Raw genomic sequence first — 27937 nt, 5'->3', positions numbered from 1 at the left:
TGGAAGTTAAAACTAATTTATTTAAGAAAAAAATCCCGTCAAAAGGAAAAATATATTGATTACAAGCTCTGGAAGCTTTTGTCAGAGCAGCAACAAAGAGATCAGCTTTATACAACAGAGCGAAGGTGGCTAGCTAGACAGGCAGGGCTGGCCCCCAGGTCCCCAACCAAACGTCTTCCCCATCCCCGGCAGTGTGAAGGTGAGATAAGGAGCAATTCCCAGCTAAGTTCCATTCCCGTCAAGGAGATCAACTCACCCCCTCCCTCCACTGTCTGTTAAAGTGCTGCAGAGAAGCCAAGGCGGGAAGGGGACATTGGAAAAGAGTCTATGGCACGTACCCCAGCTGTGCCCAGACTCCCTGGTATAGGGATGCCACCCAATCTGCCGCTGGCTCAACCAAGCTCCATACTGAGCGAGGATCCCCAGTGCTCACTGTGCACCCTGGCTCCCTCCCATCAGCGAGAGCGAGGTGCACACGAGCCAGACGAGCCAGAAGGGCCCCTCTCTCAGGTGCCAGGCGGAGCAGAGAGAGACCCCTCCATGCCCAACAGCTCCTTACAGAACCATTGGGAACAGACACAAATATGGCAGGAGGTTTGGCTGCGCGGTGAGGTGGGGAGAGGAAGGAAGGTTTCTGGGTCCACTTGTAAAACATTAGGCCTCGAGCCCCAATTCTGGCTGGCCCCTGGGAAGGGAGCAACCAGCAACTCAGGCTAGCAAGCATCCAGCTCCGACTCTGAGTGGCTGAATATCTCCCAGTCACTGACCCTTCCCAAGTTGTGGAGATGCCAGGGCTGCCTGGATTCTCCTCTCCCCTAAGCAATATCGGCCTCCCCCAAGTCCCCTGACACTCCCCAGCAGGCCCCGCCTTCCCGCACGGGAGCTCTTCCTTCTCAGCTGGGTGCACACCAGGTTTGCAGTGGACTCAGACTAGGCAGCAAGCAAGGAGAGTCCCTCCTGCCCCTTGCTCTGCTTCTCCTTGACCCACACCAGAGGACGAGGGATGGGAGGGAGCGCCAGGGTCCATCAATAAACCCAGAGACATGAGCAAGTGGAAACACACTGTTTTCTGGGGCAAGACCAATAAGATCCAAAGAATACAGAGCATGGGAGTGCTGGAGAAATACAGAGTCCCTAGGACCCCCCCCACTCCCTTCCACCAGCCCTCCTGGCCCCTGATAGGCCACCATGTCATTCCTGTCCCAGGCCCCAGCATGCATGTGCATCTCCTCCCACCCTCAAAGCCCAGCATGCCCAGCACACACCATCTCCGTCCCGCGGATAACCAGCACTGGGGATAAAACCCTTCTTAGGCGCCCCCATTTCCCTCCTGGAGTCACATTCGGGGCAAAGCAAGAACCAAGACTTGCCTGAACCCAGAGCTGGGTGCAGTTTCAATCAGCGAATTCCTCTGGGTATGGAGAAAGAAAGATCTTCTTTTCCCCTAGCCAAGGCCTCAGTGTTGAAGTCTCCCTACACCACCCACCCCGAGGGACAACAGAGAGGCAGGGCACCCCTGCCCTACACCCTCAGGAGGCTGGAGGGATACCCCACTCCCAGGAGGCTGTGGGAAACAGCTCACCCTCGCAGACATCCCAGGAAAGCAGCAGGAGGTGGAGCAAAGAGAGGCTGGTCCCCCAGCAAGAGTCCGTTAAAACTACGGAAGTAAAGGAAGAGAAAGCATAAGAGGCTCTGAAGCCCGGTTCCAAACCCTGCAGAGCCAGTCTGTGCCAACCTCAGGCCCTGAGGGGTCCCGTCCTGCCCCTCCCAGCTGCTGCCCCTAACCTCCCGCCCTCTCACAATATATTATCACTATGATGTGCAAGTAGGTTTGCTCAGATCCCCCCCACGCTCCCATCCCCACGTCTCAGCCCAAGCTCCGTCTGCACCTCGGACGTTCTTGCCCACCCCACTGCGCCGCAAAGAGCAAAGCATGATGGGTAGTTAGTAGACAGGTAAGACACCCCGCAGCCCCACCCCCTCCCCCGTGCACCACCCCCCGTCCGCACTGCAGGCTGGAAGGACAGTCCTGGAGAGCGTGGGTCACTCCTCGCCGCCCCGCCCCTCCTCGCGGTGGTGGTTGGAGACAGGAGCCTCTTCCGCCTCCTGCTGGTGGTGCGCGTAGTGATGGGGGCTGGGGCCCTCGGCGGGCAGGTTCTCCTCTGCGTTCAGGTAGACGTTGAACAGCGCCCCCTCGTGGCTCGGCTCCTTCCCGCAGGCCTGGCAGCTGCAGTGGAGGATCTTCTCCACCAGCTTGTCGACTCTGGGGATCTCGGCGTTGCCCGGGCACTCCAGCGTCACCTGGATCAGAGGAAGAGGAGCGGAGTGAGCGGGAAATGGTCCCCCTCCCCTCCAAAACATACCCCCAGCCCACTGCAGGGCTGGGCGGGGCACGCAGCTCGGAGCCCACTCTGCCCCAGTCCAGCTGGAAGCTCTTATGGGCAGGGTCCGTCATTTCCTAGGAGTCTGCAAAACCCACTGGTCAGTGTCCCATGTTCAGAGAATGCACGTCTGTTACAGCTCAGCAAGCCTCAAGTTGCGGAGCTGCAGTTTCCAACCTTTTGACACCTAAGATCACTTTTTGAACCGAAGGGCAACTCAGGATCTAACCCGCCCCTTCCCCAAAGCCCCGCCCTGCTCACTCCATCCCTCCCTCTCTCCATCTCTCGCTCTTCCCCGCCCTCACTCACTTTCACCAGGCTGAGGCAGGGAGTTGGAGTTCGGGATGTGGTGAGGGGTGCAAGCTCTAGGAGGGAGTCAGGATGTAGGCGGGGGCTCCGGGCTAGGGCAGGGGGTTGGGGTGGACGAGGGGGTTCAGGGTGCTGGCTCTGGGAGGGGGTTCAGGGTGGGGCTTGGGATGCAGAAGGGGGTGTGGGGTGCTGGCTCTGGGAGGGGGCTCAGGGTGGGGCTTGGGGTGCAGGAGGGGGTTTGGGATGCTGGCTCTGGGAGGGGGCTCAGGGTGGGGCTTGGGGTGCAGGAGGGGGTGTGAGGTGCTGGCTCTGGGAGGGGGCTCAGGGTGGGGCTTGGGGTGTAGAAGGGGGTGTGAGGTGCTGGCTCTGGGAGAAGGCTCAGGATGGGGCTTGGGGTGCAGGAGGGGGATAGGGTGCTGGCTCTGGGAGAAGGCTCAGGATGGGGCTTGGGGTGCAGGAGGGGGATAGGGTGCTGGCTCTGGGAGGAGTCTCAGGGTGGGGCTTGGGGTTCAGCCTCCCGCTGGGCAGCACTTACGTCCTGTGGCTCCCTGTCGTTGGTGGGTGCAGGAGGCTAAGGCAGGCTCCCTGCCTACCCCGACCCCACACCACTCCTGCACCCCTTCAGCCCCTGGGATAGGGAGGAGGGGGGAACGAGGCTCCATGCGCTGCCCCTCTCTGAAAGCACCGCCCCTGCAGCTCTCCCGGCCAATGGGAGCTGCGGGGGCGGTACTTGCAGGCAGGAGCAGTGCACAGAAGGAGACCCCTGCCCCCACCCCACCCCCCAGCCTGCGAGGCTGAAGTGGCTGCTTCCAGAACCGGTGTGGGGCCAGGGTAGGCAGGGAGTCTGCCTTAGCAGCAGCCACATTGTGCTGCCACCGGGGATCGTGATCGACTGGTTGGTGACCACTACTGTAGAGACTCTCAGCTCTGGAGGCCCCAGTTCAATCCCTGATGTTGGCCAAGGGGGAGGAATTGCATTTGTACAGCACCTGGCACAGTGAGTCCCCAGCCAGGCACCACTGCAATAGAAATATCAAATAATAAGAAACTTGGCTGGCCCTTGCAAATGCCCCCATTAGCTGGGCATCCAGAATCAGACGTGGCTTTGGAAAGTTTTGCCCTAAGTCACCTGCCCCAAAGGCGCCCAGCGAGTCAACAGCAGAGCTCAGAACAGACCCTAGTTCTCCTGACTCCTAGGACCAGCTGGCTTTAGAGCCCCACGTATGCATTTAGTGATTCACATGCACTGGGGGCATCCCTGAACCAGCACCAAAGGCAGGGTCCCAGGCTCACTCGGATTAATGGGGCGATGCCTGGGGCATGCGAGGGCACAGAGACGTTGCTGGCGAGGAGATTGGTGGGTGACTGGCAGATGAGATGTGGGAGACTGTTTCAGGCATGGAAGAAGGCACAAAGCCACGAGTGGGAGACAGAGACAAAGGGAGGGATCAGACGAGAGGGCATGTGGGCGTGACAGCAGAAATGAATAATGCATGGAGTCACGGGGCGGAGGGATGGCTTAGCAAGCGTTTATGTATTTATTATTATTCATAACAATAGACTTGCCTGGACTAGCACTTTCCATCTAAGGATCACAGGGCACTTGAGAGACGTCAACAAATCACCCCATGCCCATGGCACCAGTGGGGAAACTGAGGCACAGAGCAGGCAGGACTAAAATCCGGATCTCTCAATTCCCAGGCCTGCACCCAAACTGCAAAGCCAGCCATCCCCAGGTACTCAGAGGGCCTTAGAACAGGAGGTGTTACTCACGATTTCCCACATGGACTGCGCGGGCATGCAGGAATCACAGTGCACCAGGGACTCCGTAGACTGAGGGAAGGTGTTGGGGACGCTGTAGCTGAAGCACTGTCCCAAGCAGGCCCTGTGAAGAAAAGGCAGGAGTAAAGCCCATGTAGCAGAGCATTAGATGGGACTGGGAGCTTGATGCAAACCAGGCACGAGATGCTCCCTGCCTAGGGCTCTGGTAGCAGGCAGTGCTTGCCGGAGGCGAGGGAGGTAGCAAGATCATGGTCTTCTACCGGGACAGGCTGGAGATAGGTGGCTAGAGAGCTGTCACAATGGGAAAAGAGCCAGGGCTTCTCTCTGCAGCCGCTCAGCCCCACAACCAGAGCTGCTCCAGCAGTGATGAAGCAGGTAGCGTCTCAATGCAGCACCCTTCTCCTCCGCCCCATGAAAAGCTCCCCGTATGCCCTACAGCGAGCCAGCATCCGATGGGCCAGAGAAGCAGAGGTGGGACTGAAGGACTTGGACGGAAGTGGTGGGGAGAGGAAGGAGGAGTCCTTGCCGTGGCTTTCCTATGCTGGGACACATACGGCCTGCATGTGTGACCCCTGGGCTCAAGGAGTGACTCAAAGCGTGACCCAGTTGAACAAGATAAAGCTGCATTGCCATAAACACTGTGCACACCCCACAGCCACTTAGGATGTCGGGGGGGGAGAACTCAGATTCTCATACATCAAGAGCCCAGCTTGCCACTTGGGAAAAACCAATTGCACTACAGGGTCTATGACACAGCTGAGCAGTTCCGAATCCATCCAGTAGAGGGCAGTGGTGTGCACACAAACGCCAGCTCGTTACGGTATCCTGCTGTCAGTGACCAGAGCAGGACGCAGGGGCTGTGGCATTGTTCCTGGACTCTTCCAGGAGAGGACATCATCAGGGTCACTGCAGCTTGAAGTCACTTGCAAGAGAGTCACACTGCGCTTTAAGTCTCTTAAGAGGGAAATGAGGGCTTGAGTGCACATTTCCGTCAGTGTCTCCCAGCTTGGAGAGTGGTAACAACCTCTTTCTAGGAACCTCCTTCTAGTTCTGGCTCTGCCACCCAACCAATCGACTCCCTACTACAGCCCCGTGTTGCTAAATCCAGATGGTGCCAACTAGGGCTCTGATCCTGAAATCGACTCAAAATCTTCTCCCTTAGCAGGGAGTCTGCATCAGGGAAAGTAACCTGAATAGTAAAGGAAGCAAGTTGCATCTTGAGAAGCCCTGGGCTGCATTTCAGCCTGCTCCCCCCGTACCTGTTCTGGATGGACTTCGACTCACAGCCACTGTGCCCCACGATCTGGGTGATGTTCTTCGCCTCACACCACGCACTCTTGTCTGGGAAAAGGGCCAGTTTGTTAATGGGAGGTGGCGCAGCCAGGATCACAGCTGGGAAGAGGGCAGCCACCAGGAACCGTAACATCATGGCCAGCTCCACCGAAACCCTAGAACTAGAATCCAAAGAGCAAAGCTTGAGCAGGTGAGAAAGTGAGCTCCATCCCCTCCCTCAGATCTCAAAGCGCCTTAGGATCCTTCCTGCACTAAGCCCCACAAGCCCCCTGGGAGGAAGGAGCGAGGTAATACCCATTTGCCTAGGTTCCTGTGGGCCCTGCCTCAGACTGGGGACCAGACAGTGAGCACTCGCCCATCCCACCCAGATGTGCCCTATAAATCAGGCCCTATATGATGCTGTAAGTGCTGGAGTCTGGTCCATCCTTCCTCTGCAGTACTGGCCTCTCTGCGAGCCAGGCATTTATCCATCACAAGCCAGGTTAGAGGGACGGGAGCGAACGGCAGGGCAGAAGCTGGGGGTTGCTCCTGATGGGAGGAGGCCTGGGTGAATCATTTCCTTGGGCTTTATGGGGGACCAAACCCAGGTGCCGCAATGTGTGGTGGGGGATAGGATGGATCACAGCAATGGAAGCCGAGCACCACTCCCATCACCTACTGTCCTGAAAAGGCACTCGCCCCGCTCCAGCGCGGTCTGCTCCACAGATAGACCTGCTAGCGGAGAGGCCAAACCCCCCTCCAACAATCTCTCCCTCCCCCTGGCACCTGGTGCATCCTCACCGAGGGGCATGTGGTACCTGGCACAGCCCTAGCATCGTCCTGCTATGGAGACTGCAGCAGAGCCCGGCACCCAGGGGGTTGGTGACGGCGCCCCCAGGGCCACGGACACAGTATAAAGTGTCATGTATGCCTCAGTATGACAACGGATCATTTCTAGAGCATGGCAGATAAGGCCCAGGGCTGCTCTGCCCTGAGGAACTTACAAGCCACACAGAAAATAGCAACAAGGGACCGAGATTTGCCCCATTATTTCCTGTTTCCTTGCTCCTGCATCCGCCCCCACCTTCCCCCGCCCCGAGCTTTTAATGCTCTCCATCATTATTCTCCTGCTGTGGGCACAGGGACTTGTTACGCATGAGCAGGTCCTGCACTGCGCAGCGTGGACCTGGGTGGCACGGAAGGGGTTGGGATGACAGGATGCCCCTTCTCTCAGCAGCTGGCAGTCTGGGAGGAGGCCAGAAACACCTTGGTAGACTCTGGCGAGCTGAGTAGGGAAAGCAGAGATTCAACCATCTCCTAGGGAAGATTGGGGTTTGTATCTAGTGCATCACCTCTCTGCTGCATACACGCTCCACACATTGCCATGAGAACTGGCCGAGCAACCAGTGCCAGCAGGCACGGCCCCTCACACAGTGGAGAGATCTGAGCACTTGCAGACCTGGCCCTGTTTGCACACCAGAGCCGCTGTCACCCCTAACCAGATGGAGCAGAAATGGGTGCAGGAGGGAGCTCAACACATCAGAGCTAAGACATCCTGCAGGAACAGAACCTCCCACCAAGTTTCTCCTGGGGGACTGGGGGAAGGGACTGAGGTCAGTTATCACCTGAACCCTACACTGAAGGCATTGGGCCAAACCACAGCTTTCTGGAAGGGCTTGAATTCACAGTCACTGGTCCCTGGTTACATGTGTTACCTTGCACCACGCGCTTTTATCCAGAAAAAGAAGTCACTTACACCCCAGAGGGAGCACAGCCCACTGGTGAGAGCAAACATCTTAGAGTTAGGAGACCACAGATCTGTTCCCAGCTCTGCCACCAACATGCTGTGGGGTAACCAATTCACTGGGCACTATGCCTCAGTTTACACACAGAGTAAAAGGGAGATAAGAACACCTCACCATAGTCTTTGGAGGGCTTATTCATTTGGGTTACAAAACTGCCTTAAAATCCAGGTGGAAGGAACCAGAGGAAAGCCCAGTAGGTACAGATGGGCCTGAACCATCAAGTCCAGATCCGAATGGGCCCAAAGCTTTCAGGGCTGAGTCCGTCTCTTGGCAGCACTGACAGCAGCAGAGCTGGGGAGATGAGTGTCTCTCCTGTAAACCACCGAGCAGGGTGCCCTGTGCCCCGAGAACCCTTTGCTTTTGGGTTGAGAAAGGGACCTGCAGGAGAGGCCTATTCCATTGCCTTATCCCACCATAACCCTCTGCCCGTTCAATCGCAGACCGACTCAGGGCCAGCAGCTGATGCCTACCTGTGCCAGCAGCGATCTTAATCCTTCCATTGCTGCTCACAATGTGCCCGAATAATAATAAGAAAAAGCATCACAGGAAGAGGTTGAGCTGCTGTCTGGGGCTTGGTCTAGAGTCTAAGCACTTGCATTACAAACCTCCCTCCCACCCCAGCCTTCTTCCTAGTTAATATTCATGACAACATCTCTTCGCCGCTCTCTGTGGTCTCCAGCTGCCGGGCAATATTAAATTATCCCGTGACTGTTTCACTCCCCTCCCTCTGGGGCTAGCCAGGCCACTTCTCTGACCCCTCCTGCAGCTCTCGGTTGGGGTAAGTGTGCAGTGCATCATTCTGTGTGTTTTATATTCAGGGCCAACGAGGAAATCACCCATGGTCATTCGTTGCCAGGGAGCAGAGAGCTCAGAAGTTAGAAGTGAAGAAACCGCTCTGACTTCTGGTGCTAAAAGCAGCCCTGCAGGAGGTTGGCAGCACCTAAGAAGCAGGCCAGAGCTTAGTGTAACTGTCCTTCAGAGCTGCGAATGCTTCTTATTACGGCCTAGGGCCACAAACACCGACAGCACAAGCCTCTGATAGCTGCAGCATCAGGACCAGGAATTCATCCTCTTTAGATCAGAAAGCACAGTGAATTATTGCCTAGGTGTAGCTGTGTGCCACTTACAGACAGCGGCCTTTCGCTGAGGAGCAAAGGGATCTTTCGCTATCTAGAGCTGCCTTCCATATACAATCGGGTTTCCTTGCATGCAGGCTAAGAAACTCCAGGCGTTTCCATTCCCAGAGGTTCTTCCCAGTTGCCCCATCAGGGGAGCAGAGTTTGTCTCCTTCCCACTCCAGAGGGGTTGAAAGTTGTAAAATGTGTATTTAGACTGGAGAGGTGCAGGGAGAGAGAACTGTCCCCAGTTCCTGCTACCTCCATTAAAAGACAAACCACAGTCACCGTTAACAAACCCTCTTTCCATGGCTTCTTCCATTAGCTCAGAAACAAGATGCAACCAGTTTACTCGACGGAAAGAACTAAAGGCACAAGCTAGGGACTCCGAAATCACACTCTTGAACCTCCTCCATATAAGCTCCAGGTTTCCTTAGCAGTCAGAGAACTAGACAGCTTCATTTCCAGACATCTCCAGCAGGTGTCGCTGCAGGGCAACACCAGGTAGTGGGGTCAGGAAACCTCAGGCTGCATGCAAGGAAGCCAGGGAAATGCCCAATCTATATAATTTGCTTTTATGGACCCATTCAAATTTAGTGACGAGTGGGGTGAGGTTTTCGATTTGCATTAACCACAAGGACTGGGACTCAGTCTGTGGATTGGAGGATTTCTTGAGAGTGGAGGTATAAAATTACCCTGCTACACTGATCAGCGTCGAATATTACTTACCACCAGACATATGTTTCCTTCTAGGCCAGAAACACAGAATATATGGAGAGAGAGGCCTGGACCAAAGTGCCAGCTATTAACACCCCGATCACTGGCGAAAAGCAGGCTCCATGGAAATAAGAGATTTTTTTTTCCTTCAGAGGGTTTGGATGGAGTTGTGGCTGGAGTCAGACATTTGGACTACTTAAAATACTAGTTAAAAGCATTTGATTTGTTATTTCCGTCTATTTATTTATCCAGTGCCTGATCCAAAACCCACATAGAAGCCAATGGAAAGAATCCCACTGATTTACATGGATCCAGCCCTAAAAGGTTTGCTGGAAGCATATTTGCTGGAAACACACAAAAAATTACAACCCAGTGTCAGAGGAGGCTCTGGATAAGAGAGTCCCAACCCTCTGCCCCTCCTCTTGTCATTCAGATAATCTGTATGCAACTCTGCAGGGTGAAATGTACCAGATTAGAGAGTCCCCAGATGTTTTCTGTAAAATACGATAGTCTTATTTTGCAGCTCCTGTGACTCACGGATTCATACATTCATATACTTCATGCATCCGATTAAGTGAGCTGTAGCTCATGAAAGCTTACGCTCAAATAAATTTTTTAGTCTCTAAGGTGCCAAAAGTACTCCTTTTCTTTTTGCGAATACAGACTAACACGGCTGCTACTCTGAAACCATACATTTTAAGGGACCCTTAGATCATCTGATCTGGCCTCCTGTATAACGTAAGCCGTAGGCTTTCACCCAGTTACTGCTGCACTGAGCCCAATAACTTGACTCAAGTTTATCTCCCAGAAAGGCACCCAGTCTTGATCGAAAGACATCAAGCGGTAGGCAGTCTGAATGCTGTCATCTCTCAGCTCCTCTGAAGGGGTGCTCAGCACCTAGGGCAACCAGCCCTTAGGCTGAAATTTATGAAGAGTTTCATTTATTTACTAGCCATGATGTAAGAAAAAATCATCTTTTTCTTATTGCGCTGATACGTGATGCTTACAAAGCTTGTCTCTACAAGCCTCACTCACACCAGTAGCCTTCATCGACATGCATTATTCCAGAGTTGTCAATGGAGCTCCTCACGTGAGTAAGAGTTTGCAGGCTCCAGGTGAGCTGCGTCGGGGATCTAGCCTTTTCAAAGCTTCCACTGAAATTTAAGAAGAGTTGGGTGGCTAAATCCCTTCACCGGCTCAACCTCGGGTTCTACATTTCTCCCAAACTGAATCGTGGGGGGCCGATCCTGCTCCCATTAAAGTCAACGGGAACTTTGCCAGCTCCTTGAAAGAGTGCACAATTAGGCCACAAATAATTGCGTTTAAAAAACAATGCGAATTGCACAGCAGCATCGTTAACCTTTAAGATATTTATCGGTTGTGGGGAGGAGTTCTACACAGGCTTACAGACCTGCCTGTGCAGATCTGATTTCAGAATCAGGGCTCCTGGAGACCCAAAGAGCAGCACGGAGTTCCCTGAGGGGGCGTTAATATTTCCTCTGGGGTTGGCGTGGCACTTGTTTAGATATTCCAAAGAGAAAAGCGATTCCTTCTTTCCACAGAAGGCTTCTCAGGCTTCTCTGCGCCCAGAGGCCAGTCCCAGCCTGCCCTGTGGTGAGGCAGCGAGCTCTGTCAGCACTTGAGGCCTGGGGAAGGGCAGGGTTCCGTGAAATGATACTTCTGCTGTCCGTCATCACAGCTCCATCACCAGGGGTGCCCAGGATAATTCCACAGCACCTAGGCTCCGGCCTCACTCAGGGACTGTATAAAGGACGAGCAGTACTCCTGCTGAGCCAGTGCACAGCCCCCCCCAGCCCACACTCAGGGAAGCACTTTAGCATGTGTTGAAGTCCAGTCCTTCCCTGTACAGGGAGGGATGCATTCTCCAGCCGGGGCCCCTAACAGCGCAGCAAACGGTCTCATTTGGAAAGGCCTACTCAGCCAGCAGGGGGATTCTCTACAGGAGATTTCCTTGCCCAGATCAAGGGCCCAATTCTGCATGGTGCAAAGCACCCTCAGATCCCATTGATTCACTGACGAGAGCATCAAACCCTTAGCCCTTTAACGGGCCATGTTCACATGGTGTTTTAATTTGCTAGGCATGCAGTTGAGGCCCCCGTCCCAAGCTTCTAGGGAGCACTGGGGCTGACTCAAATGGGTAGGAAAATATCCTACTTGCGGGAGTTAGGGACTAGAGCTGGGGCTGAAAACCAGCCCAACATGTAATTGTGGCATGTCTGCATCTGGTATAGCTCAAGCCAGTCATGCGAACAGAGCTGCCGCTAAACCTTCTCATCCGACGGCAGCCACCGGCTGGGAGACAAAAGCGCCGTGTTCCTTCTTACCCTGGGCCTGGAGGGGTGGAGAGGAAGGAAGATGAGGCACCACGGCAGGTTAACAATCTTCTTATTAAATAAAGACATTGACCGCATTCCTCCGTGACAAGCTAAATTACACGTTCCAGCCCCTGAAGAAACAAGCGTGTTCCTAGCAGCGCTGACCCCCGGTCTGCCAGAGAGCGAGACGGCGCACACAGGGATTCTTTCTCCTCTCCACACAGGGCCACATTTTTTCCTCCGAGGCAAACCTTTTTCAAGCAGAAAGTTCAGCTCGGTTCCAGCAAAGCTCTCAGGGATTATGAAGGTTCCCGCTCCTCCCTCACTTCAGGGCACCACAATCTCCACTTCCCCCATGGACCGTTCTCCGTCCTTTGCAGTCGTTACAGCAATGCAGACCCCCAAATCCAGCACATTTCTTTTCCTTTTGGGGCCAGACTCTGACCTCACTCATTCGGTTGCAAATGAGCGACTCCACCGAAATCCATAGGGGCAGGCCACTCCCTGCGGGATCAGATGCGAGCCCGTAATGGAGAAGAATGCCAAGGAGTGTCTTTCAAGCAGGAAGATGCTGTATTAAGCAATACATCTGGTATCCACTGTATTTCACCCCCAATCTACCAAACAGGACGGAAGCCAGGGTCAGTTAACCTGGCACCGTGTGCTGAAATCAGATAAAACCACATTTACTCAATTACAGCCCAACTCCCTAATCCTTTCCCAGAAAGTCACAGGGGAAAGAGCAATCCAACAAGCAGGCGTCTGATCCCAGCGCATCCTGGCCTAAAGAGTCCAGCAGCCGCTCGGCACAATCGCAGCTGCGTTCTCATGATGAAAGGACCAAAAGCAGCTTTCGCTCCTGATTGTCCCGTAACGACATTGCCACTTTTCGTCCAGCAGCCCAACCCCAACTGTCTGAACTGAGCACTTTGTATGGCTCAAGAGACCCTTTGTGTGAGGCTAGTTAGATCAATAAAACTTCCAGGGCCATTTCAATCAGCACAGAGTGAGAACGGCACCGATACAGAGACCAAAGGGGAGCACATCTGGGAAAGAACCAGGTGGCCAAAGGGAAGAATGGCACGACAGGCGAGCCACTGCTGTTATTATCCCATAGACTCATGGGGAATTTGAGTCCCAGCTGTAATGCGGTCGCACATGTGGGGTGTTCCTACCTCCAAATTCCCGATCAGAATTTACAGGGGTTAGGGAGAGTGTATCTCTGACCCTCCAGCCCTTCCTGCACCCATGCGGCTGAACCGAGATCACTCACACTTTCCAGCTGACAAAGATAGGATCAAACCACCTCAGGGATGAAGCACCTTAAAGATCAGCCCAAAGGCAAGGAGAATGGCAAAGTTATATCCAAACAAATCTGAATGGAGGTAGGAGCTAGAAATAGAGCAAACTTTTCTTGGAATTTTTGTCTGTTAACTTTCTGTCCTCATGTTTGCTTCCCTTTTGTGTCTGACAATGGCGAGTGTTTGTTCACCGGTGTTTCCCTTCCCCACAAGAAGATACAGAAGGTGAATCTGAAGCTTGCACATTTGAATTCTTCATGGCAAACAGAGATCATTTCAGTGAAGACTCCTAAATATGCATTTAATATATTTTATGGAGAATGACTCTGAGGCAATAAAACACTAGCTGATTACAGATGGGTTGAGGGTGAGTGAGTGGGAAATTTTCAGAGGTGATTTTGGATGCCAAACTTGAGCCCAATTACCAGAGTTGCTGAGCACCCATCACTCCAGTTGAAGTCAATGGGAAATGCAGGGACTTGGCATCTCTGAAAATCAGGCTCCAGGTGTCTCAAACTGGCATTCAAAACCAATGCACCTAAAGTCTACGGCCTTTTTTCAAAATGTTGGCTGGAGCACCTTTATAAGACAAAGACATTTTACTAGATCTCAGTGAACAATAGTATTACAGCAGCTTTCATTGGAGGAGCTCATAAGTTACACTGGTTAGCCCAGTCTCACAATCCCCATGAAATTCATTATACAGATGGGGAAACTGAGGCAGAAAGCCATACGGTCAACGTTTTTGGAAGTGTGCATGAACTGCTGGGCACATGCAAATGTGGAGATCTGTGCATGTACACTCTTGCACTAACACTTTTAAGGCCTAACAGATATACCCAAAAGCTGGGCCAATGGCAGAACTGGAAAAAGGACCCAGAATTCCTGACTCCTGGTTTCCTGCTCTAGCCACTAACTCATCCCTACTATCCTAAATTCAGCATTTAACATTCACATGGGGTGTGCAATATTCAACTGCTGGCAGTGAACCGAGGGTACCTCCTTCTGTATTTCAGGGATCACGTCGGGACTCAATTGCCCAAGTGCTCACCTTGGCATCTAAGAGCAGTTCTGAACGCTCAGGTTTGAAAACTGGCCTCTCAGTCAGTGGGTTAATGCAGTTTAGGTCCCATCTACAGACACATCCACATCAAGGGAGCATGTTACAGCACATTCGCCCTCTGAGCCAGCTGAAGCACGATCCCATTTTGCAGCATGCTGTAGATGGGACTCGGCATGCCTGCAGATGGGTGCTGAAGCCTTGGGCGTGCTCTGGAGAGCGGGTTGGGTACATGTGAGTCCACCGGGGCTAGACACTCGCATCACACCAGCATACCCAGAAAGCAAGAGCTGCATTACTCAGGCAAGTCTGCCTGGATAAGACAATCTGGGAGGATTCTAGTCTGGTCTGGGCCCAAAGCTCTGCATGGAGCTGAGAGAAGCAGGACCTGTCTTCTGCTCCCCAGGCTAGCATGAGCTGCACACGCTGCAGAGACAAAGCCCTGGGCGCAGGGAATGTTTCACATCCAAACCTCTCTGGCAGATATGGACACCATGTTATCCGGCTCCTGAGGGAGTCGCAGCCAGGTGGTAGCCATAACAATGTGGGACCACCCCACCCACAGCTCCATGCTGCTCCTCTGACCTCCCTGGCAGCACCCTCAGGAGCCAGGCTGGCAACTTCCAAGCACCCTGCCCCTTTGCAGAATTCCCCTCGCTGAAGGGTTATGGGCATGGAGCTCAAACTAACTATGCTTCAAGCACCAGTAACTTAAGCCCAGATACTCAGTGCCTCAGAGAGCATCTCCTCCCATCCCATCCTAAATCCCTGAGATCCCTGCAGGGCCCTCAAGAAAGCAGGGGGGCAGTGCCAAGGAGGCAATTCTCCCCTCCCCCAGCAGCATCCTCTCCACCCATGGAAGCATATGAGACAACGAGGGCCCTAACATCAGCTGAGGGGTGACCAGTGGAATGACCGCCGAGGCTGCATTCCCACCTCCCAGCCTGCAGCTGTTCCAAGCCATCTGGAAATCAAACACTTGTGGAAAATGAAAAGATCTTGTAAGATTTTACCCCCTTTTTCCAAAGGGAATTTTACACCAAAATATCAGACAACCTAGCAGGTGGGCGGAGGTACCATTTGCAGAACAGTTTACAATAAAAATCTATTTATATCTGTTTACCTTATTCAGACTCTTGTGATTTTGCCAAATATATAAAAACAGGGACACAGACAAATTGTGAATAAGGCCACACACGGACACGGACACACACATGGCATCCTGGGGTTCTGGGTGCCTAACCAACACCCGGGCTTTATAAACATTACTTAATGAAGACTCTGTCCATGGGGAGATCCAATCATGCCAGGGGCTGAGTGCCCTCAGTTCCCGCTGCCTTCAGTGAGAGTCAAGTCTGCTCCGCAGCTCAGAGCACCATAAAGGGCCCGGTCCCATGGCTGGCAACAGCTTAAATGTATTCTTTAGCAAGCACATGTTAAAATCTAAGGGGCCCGATCCTGCAAACCCTTAGTCACCCAAACATCTGCATTCACATTGATTTGAATGGGATTATTCTCATGAGTCCTTTTAACCAATCAGCCCAAGTCCTGAGCTGATTATCCCCGGTTATAGGAAGACCTTTCTAGCAAGGGCACTATTTTAAAAAAAATTCTGTTCTGTTCCCGCAATTGATTAGCCATTCCAGGTCACTGACCCACTATATTCTTCAGTCATTTTTATATATAAGAAAAGTTACCCACACTCTCCTCCTAGGGAGGGATCTTTCCAAGGAGCCTAGTACCAGATTTACAAGTGCTCAGGACCCAGCAGATTGCATTGAGTCCCCTTGTGACATTTATGGCCAGATTTGTGAAAGAGCTCCAAATCCAATACACTGAGCTGTTTGAAAATCTGATCACTTACTTCGGTACCTAAACAGAAGCAAGCTTCTTTGAAAATCTAGCCCGTTAACAACTGGAAGAAACACATATATGCTTCAGAAAGCTCAAGAGTATCGCTCCTCTTAAATAAGGAACTTTATTCAGGCAGAGCTTCTTGGTGATTACAGAGAGCTGGACTTTAAAAAATCCCAAGTCAAATAATATTCATTTACTTACCCAGACAAAACAAGGGGAAGTTTCACATCATTCTGAGCAAACAACATTTTTAAATGAAAGCTGACAAAACTGAAAAGTTTTCTAATACTTTAAACAAAAATTAAAACCAGTGGAATTTACTTGAAAATTTTCATTTTTTAATTTAAAAGAATCTGCTTTTCACTAAAACATAGGTAATTTTTTTCTTTTTGAACTCCGTCGCAGAAAAATGCAAACTACAAAAGTTTTTAAGAGACCAATTCTTTCCGATCCCACACTTGTTTTTGCAAGCCCCCAATTAACTTGATAAATGTCACAATGAAATAGACAGGGGAGGGGGTTATACATGAAATGTCTTGAAATAACTCGTAGGGGTAGCAAGACAGACAAGTGCTTAACCCAGCACAGAAATCCAATTTGAGCTGGGAGCTTTGGTCTTGCTCTACTGAGCTGCAGAAGATTGGAAGGAAATGCAAAAAAAATATCTAACTTGAGGAAGGTCTATTTCTTTTAAAAAAATGAACCCAAAAAAATAATCTTTGAAACAGGATGGGTGTTGTGTCATTTCTCACTTTGGGGCTGGTTGGTTGCATCCTTTGGAACCCAGAAGAGTCTAAGTGTTATCCCTCTGCAAGTTTCCTTGACATATTCATTCCCATTCACATGAGCTTGGGAAGTTCATAGCAATAAAACAGATATGGAGGAAAATGGTGTATTCTAGGTAGAATTTGAAGAAAAGCTTAGCACTCACAATTTGGCCAGATTTTCAGAAGAGTTCAATACATTGAGTGGCTCTTTTGAAAACCTGGCCCTGCATTGCATCCGCTGAGCACTTGATAAACTAGCTTCATGCATCTGCAAAACCAGCTCCGAAGCCCACTGAAGTCATTGGAAAAACTTCCATTGACCTGGATAGGCTTTGAATCAGACTCCAATAGGCAGATGGTGGAAAAAGCACAAGTAACTGCTTACCAGAGTGTGAGGTGTGCCATATACCATTGGTGGTTAACACAAACCATTCATAATTCACCTTAATTTTTAATTTTCTTTCAAACTAAATATGATCAAAGTCAGTAAATTGTATCAACCTGTGACAGAAAAATATTTTCTTTTCTCCCCTCCCATCTCTGAGATTTTTTCTTCTCCCGACACCTGTTCCATTAAGAGAGCTCGGCTGTCCTACCTAACTATTGTGGTAATCTTGCTACCACTGACTTCAGTGGAAGTGAGGAGAGACCCTATGTTTGAAACATAGGAAATGTACTCGTTACTGCCTCAAACACCATGCTAGCAACAGCGGAGGTTGGGAGCCAGGTTTGGTAGCATCAGGGTGCACTAATGATGCGGGCAGGGATGCATGAAATGCATGCTACAGAGCCTTTATAGAGGGGTTTAGTCTGTAGCATGGTGCAAAACCCTAAACCTCTTTATGTAGCTTTATAGGTTTCTGCACTGGGAAGCAACAGGCATTTTTAAACACAGCTGCTAGCATCGTTTCAGCTGTAGCGTGGCAAAGGCCTAGCTCACACGTATAGACCCAAATCAGGGCTAACTTCCTCTTGTGTTTTTACCTTGATCAGAGGGACTCATTTTCCCAAGGAACAATTCAAACCCTCACTGCTGCAATGTGAAGAATGAAGCCGGCACCACATTTTGAGGTTGGCTGGGATTGTCAAAGGAGCACATGGGAATTAGATGCCCAAATCGCAAAGCACTTTGCAAAGGAGGGTAAGTATTATTATCCACCATATTCCAGAGCTGCAACTCCACTGACCACTCCAAGCAAATTCCTTTCCCCCTGAATCCTTAATCCAGGGCTTGCTCACTAACAATACATCAATTACCCTATTGTGTCTCCACAAAGCACCTGGCTCAGCGGGAAGCTCACAGAGTTGCACCCTGTGGTAGCATTTCTCATCATGCCGTCCCTACTGAAGTTACAGCCCCCTCTCATCTGTGCCACGCTGACAGCCACTTTCAAGAGAGTTGAGAGTACAATCCAAACCACCTTCAGGAATGCTCTTGAAATTAATTTGCTTTCACACTAGAGCTTGATTTATAACGGGACATCAAAGACATCCATCTAGCTAACAGTTGGGATTTTCACTCCTCACACAGCCCAGTTCTACTCTTGCTTACAACCTCGGAAATCTGGAGTGAGTTACTCCAGATTTGCACTGGTGTAACAGACTGGAATCTGGCACAGCGTATTCATGCTCAAAACAAGCACAACTGGAATTTGATCACACCCATTTTTTAAAATAAATAACTGCACTGGGATTTTTTTTTTAATTGAAAATAGACACAGTTGAAAGCCATTTTCAAGCCAGAGACAGACGTTGTCTCTGATGCAGAGTACAGATGCCTTTAGCTGGGTCAGTCATTTATTACAGCACTTATATAAAGGACTGATTCAACTCGACTCTGAACACCTGGTGCTCACTCATGGTGGGTTCTCTCAGGATCAGCTCCGAGCTGCAGGGAGGAGGAGACGGGGTTGACAGAGGAAGGAATTTGGGGCTAAAGGTCTGGACCTTTCAAAGAAGCCTCAGGATCATTCATCCCTTCCCAACAACCAGGGCAATATCCTCACTCCACCAAAGTGGACAGCAAAACTCCCATTGACTTCAGTGGGGTCAAGATTGCACCCTCTGACTTTGTTTACTTGCCTTTTCAGCTGTGGGAAATGCCAGTGGCACTGAGACAGCAGCATTAGCGTTAGGTACAATGATCTGGTATTCATTGTAATATCACCAGTACTGATTATAAAAAACCCTTGGCATTAGTATCAAGGCCTGGGGATTTCTATAGGGTTCCCAGAGTCACTTAGCAGCCCCAGCATCTCAGCTCAAGCAGCATTTTCAAGCATTACCAAAAAGGCCTTGGAGCCTGACCCCAGAGCAAAACTCTCCCCACCTCCCTATCTGCCAGATTGGGCCTGTTGGCTTCAGTGAGATCAGGAGCAAACCAAAACATAAACCGTTTCCAAGCTGAGCAAGTCGTCTTACTGCCACAGCCATTGGAGTGGGAGGTTTCTCCTCACACGTGATGAGAAGACTAAAGACGCATGTTAGAACGCACCCCAATCAAGGGCCCAATCCCACAGTCTTTCCCAAGGCCAAATTCCAAATGACCTCAAGGGGAATTTTGCTCCAGCAAGATCAGGCCCATGATCTGCAGCTGGTGTAAATCAGTGGAGCTCTTTTGAAGTCAATGGAGCTGATTTACACCACCAGAGGGTCTGTCCCAGACTAAATTCTAACACTAAAAGCCAATCTCCGCTTAGCTGGTAAGGTAGAGAAACAAAAGTCTGAGGAAGATGGCAAACAGCAATTAGCAGCAGTGCTAATGGAAAGCCCAGAAAGACTAGCTCCTAGTCCCAGCTGCTGTGTGTAAATCCCACTAGACTCAACCCCCAGAAGAATAACTATCCTATATTCACTTGTTAGGTTAAGAGCCCAATCCTGCAGTGACTTCACTGGGAACTGGGAGTACTCAGAACCTCATGGGAGGTGCTCAACACCTTGCAGAATTGGACTTCTGGACCTTGGGGTTGAGAGACTATAGGGGCCTGATGCTTCCCACACTGAAATCACTGGAAGCTCTGTAAACTGACTTCAAAAGGAGCAGGAATAGGGCCTAGTAATATGCAAGTTTCAGGGTCTGATTTAAAAGGACTATGGTTCTGGGCCCAATCCTGCATTCCTTACGCTCCCAAAACTTTCATCGACTTCAGTAGGGACTTTGGTTGCACATGGGATACAGAATTGGGCCCTCAAGAAGCATAACTAACCCACCCGAGCCCCCCGCAACACCACAAATGACCAAACTGGACTCCACGACACAAGGTGAAGCCCCGATCCTTGCCCTTCCTTGGGGGTATTTGCAAACATGAGAGTCTCTACATTTAAGCTGAATTCCATTTCCTGGCCTGAAGTTTTAAGATTTGGGGCAAACCTCTCGTCCAGATGGGAAACTGCACTGCAAAAAGGTTAGATTGCACGCAATTTATTTTGAGTTGGTCGGAAAATTCCATATAATACATAGCTCTTTGTCTAAATATATAGGGTGAAATGCTGGCCCCAGTGAAGTTTGTGGGAGCTTTGCAATTGACTTCAATGGGGCCAAGATTTCACGCATGGCATCTATATTGTAAAGATATACTGCGTGTGTAATGTTCTTTCACATGAAATAATTCCACTGAAGTCGATGAGAGTACTCATATAAGCAAAATTTACACATATGACCATGCATTTACAGGATCAGGATCTATATGTATGTAAGAGGATGATATTCTGGTAAGATAAATGCTAACAAACATGTTAAAGCGTAAGGAGTTGTCCAGGTCAACTTTTATATGACATGAAAATAGAGCACAGCAAATTCTGTCCTTGAAATATATCACTAATATCACAACTGAACTATCCTTATATATGGAAGATGTGGAAATTATGTCTGTAACAAATTAATAGCATTATAAATATTTACAATGCACCTATCAAATATGAAATTTATTTTTATTATTATTATTAAGCTATGATTACCATGCAAAATAGATATAGGTATAACATATACATTCATTTGTCAATGCTTGCATAATATTTCAATGGTTTTAAAAGAAATATTTACTGTATTTGTCAGGTGTGTGTATATATGTAAAAGCAGTACAATATACGTAATACATTTGTAATACAGAAATACGTTTGTAGGTAAGTTTACAATATGATCATTTTCTTTCCAGTAGGAACATTTCCTTTCATTATTTTGCCCAAACTATTACATTTTTCTGATACTCCGGTTAATCAATGCACTTTAAGGATTTTGATTAAATATCCCTCCCCCACCCTTTCTTATCTGCATCCAAAAAATTCATGAAAATTGATCAGAAAATCTGCACACCAAAAATTTGCAAATGATACAAAATTAAATTGCTTCTAATGGGTGGGGGTTGTTATGTTTTTTCTTTACTTTTCGGGGGGCAGGAAGGACTAGGGTGCAGGAAGGACTAGGGTGTTGGTGGAAATATTTTAATGATTTCAAAGCATATCTCCTGAAGTCTTCCTCATCTGTATCTGATTTCTGTTTGTGGCAATTTCTCATCCTTCAAGCCATGAATCAGTTTGGGGGGAAAAGGGGTGGGGAGAAGAAGCAAAAATCTGGTCTTGATAAATCAGGAAGAAAATGCAGCAGGTTTATTTTTTATTTAATTCAGAGAAGAAGAAAAGTTTTGCAATTGCAACAATGCCTAGCAGTTTGCAACTTTATGTGGATGAAAAGTGCTTTGGAGGGTGTGTGCGGGGGGTTACTTACCATGAAGTCGACTGAAGGAAAATCCCATAAGGTCCTTGGCTAGAAGCTCCAAGGGAAGCCAGCAGATCAATACAGATCACTCTCCGAGGACAGAAATTTCAGATTGCCCCAGCAAATCAGCTACTAAAAAGAACTGGGATCTTCCCTCAATCTCCTCAGAGGAGAAAAAAAAAAAAAAAAAACAAGGAGCAAGCCAAACTCAACACCTCAGATCTGTATCCTCTCCAAATAGGGAAATGGGGGGGGGGGGAGAAAATATATCTGCCCCCTCTAGAAGTTTATAACATCCTCATCCCCAGCAGCAACAGCATCCTGGAGTGCAGGGAATCCAGAGGGACTGAGAAGGTCAAAATCCTCGCAAACCCAGAAGTGCAGAAACTTCCTCCGCCACAAGCCAACAGGTAGGAAAGGAGCAAAAATAATTATGAATAATAACAAGTGGCTGAGAGCCTGGGTGAGAGCCTCAGTCAGGCAACAGAATCCAAAAGGTGCAGAAGGTTCAAGCCCATCCAAACAGAATTTCACAATCAACTGGGGAGGGGGGAGGTTGGACAGGAGGAAAAAAACTTTCCAGAAAAAAAATCAGAGGAGCCCCAGTTCACTCCAGTTCGCTAGCGTGAAAGGCAAGAGCTGGGCTGGAAAGGCTGCAGAAACCCCCAGCCAAAACCAAACCCCAGTCGAGAAAGGTAATGGGGCTTGTGAAGCTCAACCTAGTACTGGAAGGATCCAGCCCCTCCAAGGCATCTGCTCCCAAAGATTCCCTGCCCACGGAGAAATGCCAGAGAGGCAAGGAAGCCCACAGCAAATGGCAAACTCCACTCTAGTGCAGAGAGCTCTCTGTCCCCTCCTGGCTAGGCTCAGAATGGAGACAGCAGCACTGCACAGGAAAATCACAATCAGTCTGTCTCTCTCTCTCACACAAGCAGAGCAATTCCAGGCTGCCTTCAGTAAGGAAAGGGGCTTGACTCTGAGAGGATCTGATTATATTGTACTAGACAGGAATGAGCAAGCAGGGACAGGAAAGATTTAAAGTGCCCTCAGCCCAATTTCTTAGAGGTTTACGCTTCTCTCTCTCCTCTGCAGCTCACCCTGGAGAGGGGCCAGCTGCAGCTAAGCTACAGGGCCAGAGATCATCTGAACACTCCAAAAAACACTGAGAGGGTGTGTTGTTGTTAGTGGTTTTAATTTGACCTCAGACTATTTGTTTTTAATTTGTAGAGATCCCCAGCCACCTCCTCTGTCGTCCCCCCTCCTTTTCCGAACATGCTCTTCCCTGACCTCCAACCAGAGATTACTAACTCCAATCCAGTCCTTTATTCGTGCTCCTCTCCCTAGCCACCACTCAGACTCGCTAGCTCCAGCAACAAGAAGAGACCCCTCTAAGGAGGAGGGTGGTGTAGATTACTGATGAGTCCAGTTTTTCAATGTGTCTGGGATGTTAGAGATCCAGTTGACTTGATCCAGTTGTTAATTAGTAAGGATTTAAAAATAAAAGTTTGGAAGGAGTATAAACTGCCCTACTTTGAGGCATAAACTGTCCTCTCTACTTGGTGGGGGTGAGGAAGAAGCTTCCCTTATAGAGGTAGGTCATTCTATAGCTGCCTATTCTACCTCTCTTGGAGGCATCTGGTTTTGACCACTGTCAGAGTTAGGATATTGGACTAGATGGACTGCTGACCTGATCCACTTTGGCGATTCCTACGGTCCTAATTCTCTGGGAGCATCATCATAAGGGATCCCTGCCAGTGAGATCGTGAGAGCCTCCTCATGGACCTCTTTGAACTTGGCACCATTTTATGGTTTAGCTGATGAGATGGCCTTGGCTTCTTATGGTACAATCAAGAGTAGGCTCAGTTTAATACCTGTTATGTCCTTTCTCTGTGCACTGTTTCTTGCCAATGCAGGCCTGAGCTCCACCTAAAACTTAGGTCGACTTTGCTACATTGCTCACACCCTAAGACAGGGGTGGGCAATCTGTGGCTCCAGACCCACATGCGGCTCTTCAGAAGTTAATATGCGGCTCCTTGTATAGGCTTCAACTCTGGGGCTGGAGCTACAGGTGCCAACTTTCCAGGGTGCAGGGGGGGGTACTCAATGCTCAACCCCTGGCTCTGCCCCCACTCCACCCCTTCCTCTCCCCCCCCCCCGAGCCTCCTGCATGCCATGAAACAGCTGATCAGGAGGTGCTGGGAGCAGGGTGGGGGAGCTGATGGGCGGCTGCTGACATATTACTGTGGCTCTTTGGCACACATTGGTAAATTCTAGTTCCTTCGCAGGCTCAAGTTGGCCACCCTTGCCCTAAAAGATGTAGTTAAGCTGACCTAAGCCCCCATGTAGACACTGCTAGGTCGACAAAAGAATTCTTCTGGTGACTAGTTACTGCCTCTCGGGGGGGGGGTGGGGGGGTGGATTTATTACAGTGATGGAGAAACCCCTCCCATGACCACAGCGGGTGTCTACACAGCAGTGTTATAGTGGCGTAGCTGCAGCTGTGCTGTTCTTGCACTTGTATAGACGGACCCTCAGTGATCTGAAAAGGTGTTTTCTCTGTCTAATGTGTATGATTCCCTTCGTTTAGGTAACACCCTCATGATTTAATGACAATACTCTTTCTTTGTGTGGCACCTTTCCCTGGGGGATCTGCAAATGCTTTGCACACATCAGTTAGTGAAGTCTCACAAACTGGGGGCTCTTGTTATCATTATTCTTATCATTTATAGGGAGAAAAGGAGGTATACAGAGAACATAAGAACATAGGACTGGCCATACTGGGTCAGACCAAAGGTCCATCCAGCCCAGTATCCCTTCTGCCAACAGCGGCCAATGCCAGGTGCCCCAGAGGGAGTGAACCTAACAGGTAACGATCAGATGATCTCTCCCCTGCCATCCATCTCCAACCTCTGACAAACAGAGGCTAGGGACACCATTCCTTACCCATCCTGGCTAATAGCCATTAATGGACTTAACCTCCATGAATTTATCCAGTTCTCTTTTAAACCCTGTTATAGTCCTAGCCTTCACAACCTCCTCAGGCAAGGAGTTCCACAGGTTGACTGTGCGCTGCATGAAGAAGAACGTCCTTTTGTTTTAAACCTGCTGCCCATTAATTTCATTTGGTGGCCCCCAATTCTTATATTATGGGAACAAGTAAATAACTTTTCCTTACTCCCTTTCTCCACACCACTCACGATTTTATAGACCTCTATCATATCCCCCCTGAGTCTCCTCTAAGTGACTTGCCTAAAATAACCCAGCAAGTAGGTAGCAGAGATGGTAATATAAGTCAGCCACTGCAACTATACCTGCTGGGAAATAACCTTAGGAAGCATCCTTTTGTTTTTGCCTACACACAGCTTTGATGGACTCGGTCTGACCATCAGTTTTCAATGTTAGTTTTAGATGTCAGTAAATTTTACTGAGACTTTGCAACCTATTTAGGGTTGCCAATTCCAGCTGGATGAAGTCAGGGAGGTTTCCTTGCATGACATAATCTTTAATTAAAGAATCCTCTTTAATTCCTGGAGACTCCAGGACAACCCTGGAGCGTTGGCAACCTAAACCTAGTAAGAGCAGTATTTCTATGGTCTTATTATTCTCTTATCTTTGTGCTTACACCATGCCCATCACTGTGGTACCTGATTTGTGGTAGGCATGTAGGATCACGGTTAGCTGTACAGGGGTATTAGGAACTCTCCACAGGAAAACTATGGTTGCGAGGAGGCCTGTTGCTGGCTTCCTGCCCATTCATGGTCTTCGCTTTGTTTTATCACTAACCCTGTAACCGGAGTTCAGACTTGAGGTGAACACAGGGGAAGGGGAGGCAGGAGTTCTGGATGCTGTTGCCAGCTCCGCTAGTGGTATCTACTTGCTTGGTTATTTTAGGCAAGTCACTTACGCTCCATATACACCTCCTCCAAATGCACCCAGACGACATGGAGTTGGTTTTGGTTTGCTCTGTTAGATTACAAAGCATTAGAATAGTTCACTCTGTTGTTTGCAGTGTTTGAAAAGCAGGGGATAGTACCCCGCTGGGACAAGAGTGCTAGCCGTTCAAATAAAGGTAATACGAAGAATCTCAAGAACAACAGATCAAGATACCAATAGTCAATGCTAGAAGAGATTGTCACAAAAATGCTGCTGATAAAAAGAACTGATTTAGTAGCCAAAGGGAATACAGTAAATTTGGGGAAAGCCATTCAGCACAGTGTATCAATGTACAATGTTGGCTAGATCCCAAATCGATAAGAATACTATAGCACTGATGTAAAATTATCCGAGGGAAAGATTATGAAGAGGCATTAATAGTTAGAACCTCAAATAGAAGGACTGTAGTAACTAGGGTCCCAATAGGGCACCATACTGTGACCCATGCAATTTAATCTTTTCATCATGAATTCTTATAGGGGAGATTTTCAAAAGCTCCCAAGTGCACTAAATCCTTTAGAGGCTTTTGAAAATCTCCTTCTAAATCAGCACTGACCAAACACGAACATGCCAGCATAACCAAATTCAGTGGGGTAGCAAATACACAAAACAATAGCCCTTACATTCCAAAATACTCTGAAAAGATTGAAACTGCAAGCAACATCATGAGATGTAATACCAGTTCAAAGATACCAAAAAACTTTTATTAAAACAATTAAGGCTCCTAAAGACAAATAATACCCAAATCAGTCCCATGAAAACCAGAGTAAAGTCATCCAATTACAGACCTCATCTCCTCACACGCACACTGTCACCCTCTCCCAAACACAACTCATCCACACTGCAAGCAAATCAACAGTTACCAACTGCTGTCACCACAGTGACACGCTGACAACCTTAACTCTGCTCCTCTGTGGACAGAGTCTGAATTTACTAGTCTGTGTGATTTTGGCCTGGGCATTATTTGTGCTTTGGAACTTCACATGTTTTTAAGGAGGTTTTTAATTTTTGTACTATGATACATGTGAACTATACTGTGTTGTTATTGGCAAGGTGTGTGGATGTGTTGTGTGGTTTGCAGAGTAATTGTAGCGGTTAGAAAAGGGAGAAATACAGCAAATTTGTAGATTTGTGCACAGCATACCACAGAAGATGGAGTTAAAGCTGTCTAGGTCGGAAAAAAACTACAAGAGGGTTTGCATGGGAGCACAAGATGGCTGCCTGCCTTAGCTCATGGAACATGCCTCGGTCACCGTTTTCCTTTCCTCTTGGCAGTTCAATACTGAAGCTGGAAACAGAAGATAGTCACATGGGGCCTGATCCAGCGCCTGTAAAAGGCAGCAGGATTCTGCCCTGATTTTAGTCAGACATTGGATCAGACCCATTGACTTGACTAGTATTAATGAATGTGCCTCCTTCAACTCGGCAGCCCTTCACTCACCACTTCCCCATTCCCCTTATGCTCATGTGGCCTAAATGTTCCATTGACAGACCATGCTGATTATTTTGAAAGCTGAGCAGCAAAATACACTGATTCCTAAGATCCAGCAGTTGATTCTCACACCCACACGTGAGGTCACATTCGTTAGGCCTCTTGTTTTTCCCCCATGGACACTCCTGGTTCATGCAGGATTGTTCAAATGTGTACATATCCCCGCACAGCATAGAATATTAGGGTTGGAAGAGACCCCCTAGTCCAATCCCCTGCTCAAAGCAGGACCAACACCAACTAAATCATCCGAGCCAGGGCTTTGTCAAGCCGGGCCTTAAAAACCTCTAAGGACGGAGATTCCACGGCGTCCCTAGGTAACCCATTCCAGTGCTTCACCACCCTCCTAGTGAAAAAGTTTTTCCTAATATCCAACCTAAACCTCCCCCATTGCAACTTGAGACCATTGCTCCTTGTTCTGTCATCCGCCACCACTGAGAACAGCTGAGCTCCATCCTCTTTGGAACCCCCCTTCAGGTAACTGAAGGCTGCTATCAAATCCCCCCTCACTCTTCTCTTCTGTAGACTAAATAACCCCAGTTCCCTCAGCCTCTCCTCATAAATCATGTGCCTAATCATTTTCGTTGCCCTCCGCTGGACTCTCTCCAATTTGTCCACATCCCTTCTGTAGTGGGGGGACCAAAACTGGACGCAGTACTCCAGGTTTCAGAGGAACAGCCGTGTTAGTCTGTATTCGCAAAAAGAAAAGGAGTCCTCACCAGTGCCAAATAGAGGGGAATAATCACTTCCCTCGATCTGCTGGCAATGCTCCTACTAATACAGCCCAATATGCCATTGGCCTTCTTGGCAACAAGGGCACACTGCTGATTCATATCCAGCTTCTCATCCACTGTAATTCCCAGGTCCTTTTCTGCAGAACTGCTGCTTAGCCAGTCGATTCCTATCTAGTTAGTCCTTTGCACTGCTGCAGGGCCACTGCCTTGTAAAATGCATGCTTGGGCATTACAGCCGGGCAATGGAAACCTACCAGGAACACATGCTTATATCCTTCTGGAAGCTTCACTCTCTTACCCACTGCTGCTGTTCCAGGCCCGCGGACGTGCACCCACAGTGCCAGGGACTCCCAGCTTGTCAGGAC

At 49.3% G+C, this 27937-nt stretch overlaps 1 protein-coding gene across 2 annotated transcripts; it reads right to left on the bottom strand.

Annotated features, from left to right (window-relative positions):
* On the bottom strand, positions 1–27937 carry NBL1 (NBL1, DAN family BMP antagonist). 2 transcript variants are annotated; one of them, XM_048825349.2, is made up of 4 exons: positions 27871–27937; positions 5732–5926; positions 4464–4575; positions 1–2301 (listed from the first exon to the last, which is right to left on the bottom strand). In XM_048825349.2, exons 2-4 carry the CDS (start codon positions 5899–5901, stop codon positions 2044–2046), a joined length of 540 nt encoding a protein of 179 aa, XP_048681306.1. In that variant the 5' UTR covers positions 5902–5926; positions 27871–27937; the 3' UTR covers positions 1–2043. The 2 variants fall into 2 exon arrangements, with proteins under 2 accessions (XP_048681306.1, XP_048681304.1); XM_048825347.2 differs by lacking the exon at positions 27871–27937 and adding an exon at positions 21426–22415.

This window comes from Caretta caretta, chromosome 18 (assembly GCF_965140235.1).
Source record: "Caretta caretta isolate rCarCar2 chromosome 18, rCarCar1.hap1, whole genome shotgun sequence".
Classification (NCBI taxonomy): domain Eukaryota; kingdom Metazoa; phylum Chordata; order Testudines; family Cheloniidae; genus Caretta; species Caretta caretta.
This window is presented reverse-complemented; position numbering and strand designations above follow the sequence as displayed.

Bases quoted from the DNA above. Each gene is read 5' to 3' on its own strand.
- NBL1 (XM_048825349.2), bottom strand. From the start codon at position 5,901: ATGATGTTACGGTTCCTGGTGGCTGCCCTCTTCCCAGCTGTGATCCTG. The intron at 4,576-5,731 runs GTACGGGGGGAG...TTTTCTTCACAG, and splicing joins TCGAAGTCCATCCAGAACAG to GGCCTGCTTGGGACAGTGCT. The intron at 2,302-4,463 runs GTGAGTAACACC...CCTCTGATCCAG, and splicing joins CGCAGTCCATGTGGGAAATC to GTGACGCTGGAGTGCCCGGG.